The 13,283-nt window shown below is 36.4% G+C and overlaps 1 protein-coding gene across 1 annotated transcript; it reads right to left on the bottom strand.

Annotated features, from left to right (window-relative positions):
- Positions 1–955: 955 nt before the first annotated feature.
- Positions 956–7,156, bottom strand: LOC131942801 (uncharacterized). The gene is made up of 7 exons (XM_059302732.1): positions 7,031–7,156; positions 6,303–6,531; positions 5,776–6,009; positions 4,821–5,117; positions 3,204–3,506; positions 1,712–1,915; positions 956–1,197 (listed from the first exon to the last, which is right to left on the bottom strand). Exons 1-7 carry the CDS (start codon positions 7,154–7,156, stop codon positions 956–958), a joined length of 1,635 nt encoding a protein of 544 aa, XP_059158715.1.
- Between the last annotated feature and the right edge of the window lie 6,127 nt (positions 7,157–13,283).

The following is a 13,283-nucleotide window of genomic DNA, read 5'->3' as shown; positions in this document are numbered from 1 at the left end:
AAGACATGGTGGGATCTTAGAACAGGAAATGTCTTATTTATTAGTAAACTGTCTTCGTCATCTAAGTTTTAATTCCTATTTTATGAGCTACTACTTTATTGTAATTATACCAAAATGTGTACAGATGTCAGCATACAATGTTAATTCACAAACAATTATAATAATTAAATAATCATTATAATTATAATCATAAGGTAACACGTCTATCTGGTAACGGATGTCCCACTGGCATATAGACGGATGACGTCACGTCTACCTGGTAAACAATGTGTTCGTAGATAACAACGATAAAATTGTCTATTCAAAACTGCAAGGTGGTTCTATGATGGAAATTAGTTTCTTCTCCCTTATAAATGTAATAAGGCTATATATTTCTTCTTGTGACTCTATAAAGATTTCACCATAAGCTTCTAAGAGATTTTCGTCGACGGAATATTTGTCACTGTATTACAATTGACAAGTTTTTATAAGTTGTTATTGCTCAGTTATCACACAGCATTTGACATCTTTGTGAATATAGTTTAGATAAATAAAAATAACAAAAAAATGTAATTAAAATCAAACACTTCGCAATAGATTACATTAGAACTATCAACACTGTATGTATAAAAGCCGAAGAAGTAGGGAAAAACAAAGAAAATTTGAAATTGTTGTACAAAAACTAAGCTAACAAGTTGAAATGAGTATATAGCACGCATATAAAAAGTATAGTTTTTATTGTAAACGTTTGTTAAGGAAAACACATTTTACCATGTATTTCGTATAACACATTGCGATATAGGAGTTATCAAATATAGATATTACTTTATCACACAGTGCATTAAACTATAAGACATTCCAGATATTGTATCAGTATCAAATATTGCTTTGATAGGCATAGATCATAGAAAATTCAAACAATATCTGCACCACATATGACCACAGATCAATACAATGCAATCAATAAGATATAAAATCACATGTTGCTGTAGAGAGGCTGGTCGGTGTCGTTGACTGGAGAGGTGTCCCCGGGGGTCAGCACATTCCCGTACATCTCCCCCGGCTCAACAACCCCCGAGCTGGTGTCCATTCTGTTAGGTGAGTGGTGGTAAACGTTCTGGCGTGGTTTAGATTCCTGGTCCCCGAATTTATGTAAGCCGTTGTTGTCGGTATAGACTGAATCATCACCATAATCTGAATTTGTGGTAGATCGATTTACTGAAAGACAAAAAAATGCATTGTTTCAGGTGTTGAGTTGCTTCTCAGTAATAAAAATTAAAGGAACATACACAAAAATAACATTAAAATAATAATTTAATTAAGGTATTAATCAAAAAAGTTTGTTTGTTGTATGCTAAAAGATATATAATAAATAAAAGTTTGCGTTACTGAACATGAGCAGAACCATAAAAAAATGTATCGAATTTTTTTTCTCTCAACTTATTTGAAATGGTAGGAAATGTAAAAGTAGCCCTTTCACAATTGCTTATCCACAATGCATATGACAATTTATATATCTTTCACGAAATAATTTCTATTAACCTTTACCCTTGCGTTCCTGTTATTACATGACTGTGGGCTCCTATTAATACCATTGGGCTCCTATTAATACCTATGGCCTCATACTATTACCAGTTGGCTCCTATTATTACCAGTTGGCTCCTATTATTACCAGTTGGTTCCTGTTATTACCTGTGGGCTCCTATTATTACCTGCTGGCTCCTATTATTACCTGTGGGCTCCAGGTAGTCCTCCTTGTAGTTAGTACTGGTCTCCCTGACGTCATAGACTGTGAGCCTGGTGTCCTCAGAGCGGAGCCTTGACGACCTCACATTCCTGTAGTAACAGACAAGTGCGACCACGATGGTCACACAGATAACCCCTATGGCAGCGACCCCTACACCAATAGCAAGATTTTGGTAGTTGATGGAAGACTCTGGAAGAAAGCAAATGGGCACACTTGTATACTTTGTTAGCTTGTCTTATAGTTGGAGTATTAAAAGCTAATAACAGAGGCCTAGCAAGGGTGGGAGTGGAGAGAGTAGTCTGCCATTAATGTAAAGGCTTGTTTGGTAAGTTGTTTTTGTCTTGTAGCGTATGTAAAAATTATTACCAGCGCGGGTTACGTTACAGCTATAATGTTCATATTACACGTTTTACGTTGTGGGGTGATATGACCTAGTGGTATAGAGCTAGACTGCTAACCTGAAAGTGTCGATATCGAATCCGGGTTCAAATCAGTAGAACGACCGATAGTCACGAAACGCAGGTTAGAAAAACAAAGGCGGCTGAGCATAATGCTGACCACAATATCCCCTTTATGCCGAGGTCATTGAAACAGATGAACACTATTTTATCTGCCCCATGTGAATTAATCACAAACGGGGAAAGATAATGATTAAGTAGCACACTAACAAGCCCTCATAAAAATATTGTCTCATTTTATTTATACTTCAAAGAAATCTATTTATTTTTAAAACAGTTATTTGCAAAAACTAAAACAGGTATTAATTAACAGATGTAGCTTTGTCTGTTTTGAAATAATTATGTAATTACACTTTACATTTAGCTTATTTAAAAAGAATGTTACCCTTTAAATAATGGGGCAGTAACCTATTTTTGTTGGTGAAGAGCGACCCTCCCCAATCCCCCCCCCCCCCCCCCCCCCCCCATAGTTTTACTGGGATGTGAAATCTTTCCGGATATTAATGCCCGAAGAAAAAAAAAAACCGCATATAATGGGGATTATGTCTGTTGTTTTAACGGTCCACTGCGTCAAACGATTGCAAAACATCATTAAAATGTCACATCTTAGCCTTTTATGTTAATGCATTCACTTCATCTTAACATCCGTGTTTTGTATGAGGAGAAGAGCCAATCCAAGCAGAAAATGAATCAAGAAGTTCAACACCTTCATTTTAATGGGAGTCGCATTAATTTAATGCAAGATGAAATATGTACCATTATCTACAAATAAGCTAAGTTTGAAGTTATAAATTTAATATTCAACACGATGGCTTATACTTCCACCTTATGTAAAACAAATCGGTAAATTAGAATATACTGTAGGCAGACTTAATTAAAGAAATGTATGGGGACTTTTAAATTTTGTTGGTTATGTTTGGATATTTCTGAAACTATGTTATTTAACACATACTAAATTATGAATTTTAAAAATGCTTTACTTTTAAACATTATTCTCATGACTTCATATAACTACTTACCATCTGCAAGAGTAAAATTGTACAGGATATTATCATTAATGCTAACTGTGTAATCAGACAGCTCGTCTTCGGTCACGTGATAGAGAGCAAGATTCAGTTTGCCGTAGTACTTGCTGGTCAAGATGTACTGAGTGCTGTAGAATGCTTCGGGTACTGAGAACACGTTTCCGCCCACGTACCGTGTAAGGAGAGGGTTGTTGGGGTTGTCACGTGATATCACCTGGATGGATACAAGGACGTCACTTCCGGGCTTGACTTGAATCTTTTGCTGATTCGCCTGTTGGTCTTGTAGCTGAACACCGCCTTTTCGATCGAGTATTGGAAATTTGTTTTTAATGACTTTAAATGTAACCATGTTTAAAAGAAAAATAACTAGCATTGTAGAAAAACTATATACAAACACAAAAGAAAACGCAAACACAAACACAAACGCAATGCAAACACAAATGCAAATACAGTGCAAACACAAACGCAAACACAAATGCAAACTCAAACACTAAAAACACAAACGAAAACGCAAACGAAAACGCAACACAGAAACACAAACGCAAACCTAAACGCAAATAATAACGCATGGCATAAACACAAACATAAATGCAAACATAAACGCATATTGCTCAGTTTAGCCCAGGGGCACCAAATTTCACCCTGCTGAGGCGCCGCAGGACCTGCCTGATTCAACTTAGTAAACGAATATAATACCCCAACTTATTCATAATCTATTGCACTTACTTAAACGAACTTAATCTTCATACCGCTCACGGGGAGGCCCGGGGCGCCAACTGCACTCTGTTGTGGATTCGACTTAGTGAAGGACCTTTTCAACCCTTTTTATCCATAGCCTAGCGCACTATTTAAAACGAACGTATGCGCCAAAGCGCTCAAAAGAATGTTTAGGACGCCAAATTGAAAAAAAAATGAGAAAGCTCAACGTAAATACTGTTTATGCATGCTGTATAGTAAACAATCAATTTTTGACTCTAAAGTTGTACAAAAAAGACTCATATTAGTTCGTAGGTTGAGCAAGACCAAAACTTATACACTGAAAGAATTATTTGTGAATAATGCTGAATTTACGCATATTTGGGGCCCCAATTTTTTTTCTTAATACAGTGGTGGGCATTTCGTCACCAAATTTATTTCTTAAAATCTATTTATAATTTTCGTATGTGGAGGTCGAGTTCTCTTTCCACTAAAGTTATAAACACCCTTTTTTGTCGGCAAACTTCTTTTCAAAAGGTGTATATATCTGTCAATGACTTAAAATATCTAGACGTATACATGGACATAACGTTAATAGTTTAGGGTTTTTCTAGTCTGAATACGGTCCTGTTGATGGAAGTACATTTTATAATTTAAACATTGCGGGACATTTGCTAATTCCATCTATCCACCCTCACAAAATCTACACACCCTGCCTCCCACTTTTTGTTTTTCTTGGTTGAAATAAATTCTTATATCTTTGAGCAGCTGCAAGATTAAACACATTTATTTTTACTTTTCTTATTGTCGTCACTACTCGATAATTTGTGCACCACTTTTATAATGTCCATTCTCATATGGTTCGACTCAATAATATGGTCTCTATTTTTATTTTCTTATTAAACAGAAACTCACATGAACTTCCGTAGATCCCAATCGAACTGGTTGCGTTTGGGACATCCGGCAACCCGTTGTCGACCAGGCAGACGTACTCGTCCGTGTCAAGGCAGTTAAACGACGTCAAGGTGAAGGTCAACAGTCTGGAGTTCTCCGTCGAGTTGAGTACAAGTCCGCTGCTCCTTCTGGTCAATGAGATTCTTGGCGCAGGGATAGGATAGGCTGAGCAAATTATAGTTAGACTTGCGTTCAAAGTAGCGTCATATTCAACTGAGGACTTATAGGGATAAACATAAATCGCTGAATACGACTGATCTGCAGAAGAAAAAAAAACAATCAAACACGTAATGCAATAAGCTCTAGTTTTTTGATCGATGATAGAAATATAATTTTTGCCGAATAAGCCGAATAGGCCATTTAGTCATATATTTTACACGATTCTAAAACTTCAGAAAATATAGTTTTTAAGGTTTCTTCGTTGTACTGGTTAGAAATCGATTTTTTTACAGTGCCTTCACCCAACCCATGCTATAACCGTGTCTAGGACTTTATGATTTAGAAAAAGACGGAACCGTTATCAAGAATGGATTTATTCTATTTTATAAAAAAATCTACCTAGTAAATTAAGAGATTTAATGATTTAAATTATGTTTAAAAAATATCTATCATCACTTTTCACTTTGTAATCAAACAATTTTCATCTACTCTTTTAAAAGAATCAAATTTGCTGACATTTTCAAAATATATTTTGAGTTTTTTATCTGCTTTACATTTAATTATGATAAACTGTTCAGTCTTTCTTGTCAAGTATTGTTCTAAATTGGGTTTACAAATAATTTTTATAATTTCTAGCCTGTCGAAATTAAAATAATAACGCATTTTTGGAGTACACCGTATTCCTTAGACGTCCTAAGCACACGGTTAAATATTTTAATGATTAACTCAGGTGTGATATGTTAACAAATGCACTTACTTAGTAAAATCCACACAGTGCTACTGTTGACAAATGTTTGACCATTTGAGACCGATTGGTAGATGGACATGAAGAATGTGTTGTTTCCTCTGATTAACAAAGAGGCGGGTACGGGATAAGTGTAATCAAAGTAGTAGGATCCGGGAATGGTAATAGATGGCTTCAATGGTTCTGTCATGTTGATATAGTCCTTAATGAAAGGAGATTTAATAAAAAGATTTATTTTCTTGTCTCCTTGAATATAAAACTATTAATTCAGGTACATGGTTTGCCAATAAATTACTTAATGTTTAGCGTTAAAAGGCATTTTTTAACAATCCAATAAACTATTCAAACACTTAATTTTATCAACACTTTGTTTTTTTATTGTTGTTTTTTTTAGTGGTCACTCAAAAATGACGAGACAGCTGGGTGAAACAATTTTAAAATCTTTCCACTAATCCTCACACATAAAATGTGTGACCTTCCTCTTTTGAGTTTGGGGTCAATAATGGACGACATTAAACAAAATATTGTAACGTTTTTACTGAATTCAAGTGTACAATCATCATCATCCCCAGATCTCTGTTCTCTTGGGGTGTGGGCCGCCAACCAAAAGTCCTCTGTCCTGTGCCATCTTCTCAACCTAACGTTAACTGTAACCCAATTTGCTGATTCCATTTCAAGCCTCCTTTGCGTGGTGTTTTTGTTCGACCTGTATTGCGCTTTCCTTAAGGATTCCTCCTCAATGCCTGCCTGGTGATACTGGTTGGTGGTCTGAACAGTGTGTGCATATCCAACCCCATCTTCTATTCCAAATTTCTTCTTCAGCGGAAAGTTGTCCTGTCGTATTCTTTTGGTGTGAGTTATTTATGGTGTCGGTCAGCGGATTCTGAGGCAGCTGTTTATAAAAGTCTGGCCTTTAACAGTTTGCGGTCTTTACCCCCATACAGCAGCACTGATTTTACATTGGAGTTAAAAAGTTGCACGTTGGTTTTGAAGGAAATCTCACTGGAAGCCCTAATGTTCCTTAATTGAGCGAAGGCTGCTCTTGTTTTGCATCTGCCACGCCCTGATGGTCCACAATATTACCCAGGAGAATTTAATTAATGTGACCGATATAGTGGTGAGTTCCACTCTATTAACTTCTCACTTATGATACGGAGTATTGCGATCTGGTCCGTGCAAGATATAATTTATTCGGAATTCTGCCTGCTCGTCTTTCAGCTCTGGGTCAAACCCCATAAAAAAAACAATCCCAGGTACTGAGACCAACCAATGTGATTCCCCTAGAGTCGTTATAGCTACTGAGGCCACTTTTCTTGGATGGCTTTATCTGAAGGCCTTCCTTCAAGTCTATTTCTGCCTCGTTCCGTATTCTTTCAAAGAGTGGGTGTACCATCTCTACTAAATGTTCAATACTATTGCAAAAGTTTTGTTTCTTTACATGCCATCTCCACAGAGTTAGGGTACACGCCATTACTGAAGTCATAACCAACCCCCAACCCCTCCCCATGCACACACACACACATCCCTGTTCATTTATCAACAGCCTCATTGTTCGGTTTGAATTAATGTTAGGTTTAGCGCTGAGAATGACAAAGGATTAGCGTGGGTTAGATTCGGCGTATGTGTCATTATGGGCGCTGACTATTCATATAAGTTTTAATGTCCTTTAATTGCCAGGATTGCTCACTAGTCTTCAAAATTTAAAAATATATATGATGGTAATGGGGGCTTAAATATTAATACTAAACATTCAGTATTTATTACAATGTCGTTTAAATACAAAGATATTGTGAAGACCTGATTGTGAGGTCCTCGGGGGCATGACAACACAACTCCCAACGTAAACATTAACTAATTAGATAATGCAATCAAGGTCTTTCTTTTAGTTTAGTCTTCTTGCAAAAGACTTACATTGTTTAGTGTGTAGAGAAAAGGTTTAGCATTATCAGGGTACATTTTGATTGCGCTACATCTAACGTCGACTCCAGTCTTATCACTTCTTAGGACAGGGTTGTAGCATTTGACGTCAGCAGGTCGTGCTGAAAAAAAATCAAGTGATAAGTTGTGTAGAGCTGGGATAAGAAGCCTCAGAAGATGTTTCACGTGTGTGATAAAAATGTGTTAAACATGTGAGATAAGAAGGCCTTCTACAAGAGAGATAAGAAAGCAGAGGCGTGGCGAGGGGGGGGGGGGGCGACATATGTCCTCAGGCGCCGAGCATAGGGGGGCGCCAAAAAGGGTTGGAAAAACAAATTGAAAGTTTGAGGGGGGTGTGCAAATCGAAAGTTTGTCCCCGGGCGCCGGGAAGGGTTGCTATGCCTCCTTAAGAAAATTTTCTACAGAGGAGATAAGAAAATTTCTACAGGTAAGATAAGAAAGTTTTCTATAGGGGAGATAAGAAAGTTTTCTATAGGAGAGATAAGGTTTTCGACAAGTGAGACAAAAAGGTGTTCTACAGGTCAGATAAGGTGTTGTGCAGTTAATTAAGATTACAATGTTTAGTACAGGCCGAACAGCATAAAACCGATAATTTGGGGAGTTTAAACGCTCATGTTGCATATATATATATATATATATATATATATATATATATATATATATATATATATATATATATATATATATATATATACATATTTATATATATATATATATATATATATACTAGTACGCCCGTCCCTGCGCGTCGCCGCGGAGATAATAGAAAGCCCCAGGATAGCCAGAGGCATATCGCACCCTACCCGGGCGCGGACGGACGCGCCTGATTCAGTTTAATGAACGACTATAATATTACTTCTTATTCATATTTATCACATTCTTTAAAACAAACGTATGCACCAGTGCTGCCGGGATAACCCGAGTCGCTAAAGTGCACCCTGTCGGGACGCCTCCGCTGCAAGATTGAATTTTGTCCCCACGGAAACCTCCCCAGGAGTAAAAGAAAAATAAATGAAAAATAAATACTTCTGAAATAGTTTTGGAGGGTTTCTTCAATACTATACTTATCCTATATTCTTAGACGCGTGACCTTCAAAACTGAGTTATTTAAATGTTAACAATGCCTGCGTTTACCTAATCGCATCTTGCAGGGGCGCCGGCGGACGCGCCTGATTATGTTTAGTGAATGACTCTAAAACAAAACCTTATGCATACTCTTTCGCAATTTTAAAAACAGACGGATGTGCAATACTTCTCACGGCTTAGCCAAGGGGTGGGGGGGGGGGTTGCACCATGCCCGGGGCGCCGGCGGACTTGCCTGATTAAAGTTATTAAACTATTATAATGCCCCATTTTATTCATTCACTATTTAAAACAAACGTAGGCGCTATAGCGCCCTTAGGAAATACCGGAGCTCCAAATCGCACCCTGTATGGGGCCACCCGTGCAAAATTATTTTTTTTCCAGAAACTTTTTCGGTTTATTCTCATCAACTCCCCAAAGTTTATTTGCACTCGGATATAGAGTAAAATCGCATTCTCCCGTGGCGCCACCATAGTAACTTCCCAAAGTTTCATTGCGATCGGCTGAAAGGTGTAGTAATGTATAAAAGACAGACAAACAAACACACACACACACATACTTTGATATATATATATATATATATATATATATATATATATATATATATATATATATATATATATATATATATATATATATATATATATTTATAAATATATATATATATATCTTTATACATACACATAGGTATATAGGATTTGGTGGGTATGTGTGTATGTCTGCTTTTGTGTGTGCCTGTGTGTTTCTATTAATCTTTTTATGTATATTGCTAATGCTTACCAAAAAGTTCTAAAGAACAATTGTCAATAACTGTCAAATTATTATAACTTATCTTCACACTTCTCATGTCGAATGTCGTAGTTAATATCGTTAAGAATGTTGTCGTCTGATCACTTTGCTGAGAAATATTGCCGATAATGTTGGAATAAGGATTGCTACAACTCTGGCTTGAAACTACACAGCTTAACTCAACGTTTACATTCTGTAATGTGACAGCCCATATCAGTGTGGTGACATTGTCGAGTTTTTGTGTGTGACGAAACACTTGTGGCTTTCCAATTTCCATAGGTTGTTGGCATCCCTCTATTTCGTTAAGGGAAAAAAGTATTTCATTCTTTACCTTTACTTATTAAACTGTATTATTTCAAAAACTCAATCCGTCAAAATTACAAGTGAAATTTAACGCCTATATGTAATTAGAAAACACACTTTATCATTTAATGTTTTTAAAATTGTATTATTGATAAAAAAAGATAATATTTTATGTAAAGAAATGAAACAATACAATTTATTTTTATAAAACACGTATGATGCATGTCAATGAATATCACCTCATCTAAGAAAATGGTTTACATCATCCAACCAATATCTAATCTACGTAGCCCTCTGTAAAAACAACATCCTTACCTAGTCCATTCGTTGTTCTCGACACAAATATCAAAAACACCAAAACCTTCAGACACCATTGCAAATACATCGGATCCATTTCACATGTACCACTAAGAAAAAAATTAAAACAAATACTTCAAGCAGATAAACGTATCTATATTAAACTTCAAACCAGCTGCTAGAAAGATAAATAAACTGAAAGACAGCAATCATATTTCTATCAGAAACCTCATTTGTTAGATGCTAAGAACAAAAAACACAACCAGGAAGTGACTTAGATTTGTGTTAGTCCTAAAACTTGCTAGTTGGATGGATCTACAACATGCAGCAAATACAATTGCTACAAGATTTGCGTCTGGTAGTGTAGCTGTCAGGTCTATTTTAAATGTTTAATACGGTTCAAGAGATAGAGAGTTTGGCGTTCGCTTGTTGAAGGAAGGTTGCGACACACAAAAAAATCCCTCTTTTTCGCATTTTAGTCACATTAACCAGGAGATCTGGTTGACTTAATCTTATGTCGCATTGATATTATGTGACATTTAGGCCTACATTGAAGTGACGGTAATAAAGTTCCTCTTCCTAACCTGACGGTTTATGGAGCAAGTGAAGTGGATTCACCTGTTTATGTGACCTCTTTAAAGTGTGGTTAGCACTATGCCCAGCTGTCCTTACTAACGTGAGGTAGGTACCCATAAGTGCTGGGTGGACTCCGTGAAGGTCTATTGGCTAAAACCCGGATTCGAACTTGAGCCTTACAGGTTTGCAGTCTAGCTCTCTACCCCTAGGCCACTCCGTTCCATGACGGTGATACGGATGTCACATTGGCACAGATATCACATTGGCACAGATGTCACATTGGCACACATATCACGTTGACACATAGATGTCACGTTGCTATGTCACATTGAGTTCAGCTAGCTCTGATAGTTTCCTAAGTCATGGGAAACTTATGATCACACCATACCTTCTTATGCCAACGTCAAAAACAAATGAACTCTATCTGCGCAATAGCTCGTTATTTCTAAAGAGGAATATTTATTTAAATTTATCGAGGTAACATCCAATACCTATCTACATGATTGGATTAAACGTCTGTTAACTAAGAAGCTTTTGAGCTTAGGCTTAGGGATTGAGATTAACAAACAATAACTTTCTTCCATAATGGCTAAAGTTTTCATATCCTGGTTTTAAATTCAAAATTAGTCAATCGTATACCAAAAGGTAATGGCTGCTTTTGTTTCTTCCCCCTTGTTATGGTTATTACACCTACTTTTAAACCATGTTGTTGCTATAATTTATTTTTTGTTAAATATAATTTTGTTAAATATTATGCAAATTGCTTTTGCTGGGCTTTTTTAATAGGTTTTTGTGATCTAATATATAAAGCTCAGTTCTGTATGTAACGCATGTTTGTCGTTGGTCTTGGATGGATTTAAGTGTTAGACAATTATCGTGCGCATTTGTCTAAATTTATGAGTTAAAAAATTACTATTGAAAGTGTTGGGAAATAATTTTCATTTTTCAAATTATAGTAATAATTGTCGGCATGTTCATTAAACACAAGTTTTAAAAAAATATCATCTTTTACAAAAATTCTAATTATGTCTTTATTTAGTCCTATAGCACTTACTTCCCTTTGATAAATTAGGAAAACACAACTACTTCCCTTTATAAAATCATTGCATTAGTTGAAAAAAATTTACTTTTTATTACTTTGTTTTGGTGTTGGGAAAAAAATAATTACATAATTAGCGGGCATTGATCAAGTGCAAATGTTATAGGTATTTTACGGATAAGCTTGGAGTATTAAAATTGTTCATTAAATTGAAATAGGCGCGTTCGTTTAAGTAAGTGCAAAAGACTATGAATAAGTTGGGGTACTATAGTCGTTCATTAAGCTAAAACAGGTGATTCCGCCCCGGGCGTTTATGTTCGCGTTAGTGTTTTCTTTGTGTTTAGGTGTGTTTGCGTTAGTGGTTGCGTTTTGATTTGGTTCGTTTTTGTTCTTTCTTTTTTCGTTTTTGTTTGTGTTTTTTTGTTTGGGTTTGTATTTGTGTTTTTGGTTGGTTTTGCGTTTGGATTTGGTTTGTTTTCGTTTGCTTTTTCGTTGTTTTTTTTTTTTTTGTTGTTATTGGTGTTTGTGGTTGGGTTTGTTGTTAGGTTTTTGTTTTCGTTTGTACTTGTAATTGTGTTAGCTTTATGTTTGCGTTTTGTTATTTTGGTTTTGGTTGGTTGTAGTTTGGGTGGGCAATGCCGGGTTTATGATGATTACTAAACACACAGGTAATGGTCTTTAACAGAAAGGTTTTTCACAGAAGCCAGAGCAGGGCCTGGCCGGGACGGCTAGTATATTATAAAAAGTGATATTTTAAAAATAAATAATTTAAGACCATTTTTTGTTAATATTTCGTTCAATATGTTTAGCAATATTATGTGCAATGTATTTCGTTGCTTTGTTAAATGTTTTTACTTTAAGAAATGTGTTCTTATACTTTCCTAGATGTGTAGATCCTTAACAGACATAAGTGTTCCTGGTAAAACCAACCCAGCACTTCCTCTTACAATGAAGAGAAAAACGGCACATGGCTAAAACTTTATTAAGGCCCTCTCGCCATGCTTGATATAGTTTTATTTCTCCCTTTTGTCTGAATCCACTTGCAGCAATTCTCATCTGGAAAACCCTCTTCACCGTGTATTCATGAGGTTCCCTGTTCTCTGGTATTGTGTTTGTAAGGCCAGACGCGGGGCTGGGTAAGATATGGATGACGGGAGACGTGAACGACCACAGGTGCTTTGACCATAGGGGGTTTGACCATAGGGGGTTTGACCACAGCGGAGCTTTGACCATAGGGGCTTTGACCATCGGGGGTTTGACCACAGCGGGCCTTTGACCATAGCGGTGCTTTGACCATAGGGGGTTTGATCATAGGGGGTTTGACCATAGGGGGTTTGACCACAGGTGTTTTCTCAGCAGAGGGTCTTTGATCACAGGTGGTCTATCAACTGGTGTTTGATCACAAGCGCTGTGTCCGGCTTTGATCATAGGTGTGATACAATTAACACGATTTTATACATGTTTCCTGAGAGTACGTTAATAGAAATTAACATGT

This window comes from Physella acuta, unplaced genomic scaffold (assembly GCF_028476545.2).
Source record: "Physella acuta isolate Inbredline_101_S28 unplaced genomic scaffold, ASM2847654v3 ptg000037l, whole genome shotgun sequence".
NCBI classification, from domain to species: domain Eukaryota; kingdom Metazoa; phylum Mollusca; class Gastropoda; family Physidae; genus Physella; species Physella acuta.
The sequence above is the reverse complement of the archived record's forward strand: the minus strand, read 5'-3'. Positions and strand labels throughout refer to the sequence as shown.

Coding starts and splice junctions, on each gene's coding strand:
- LOC131942801 (XM_059302732.1), bottom strand. CDS start 7,156: ATGGTACACCCACTCTTTGAAAGAATACGGAACGAGGCAGAAATAGAC. Junction 6,532..7,030: donor ACTCTAGGGGAATCACATTG/GTTGGTCTCAGT, acceptor CACACTGTTCAG/ACCACCAACCAGTATCACCA. Junction 3,507..4,820: donor TGGGATCTACGGAAGTTCAT/GTGAGTTTCTGT, acceptor TCGATCGAAAAG/GCGGTGTTCAGCTACAAGAC.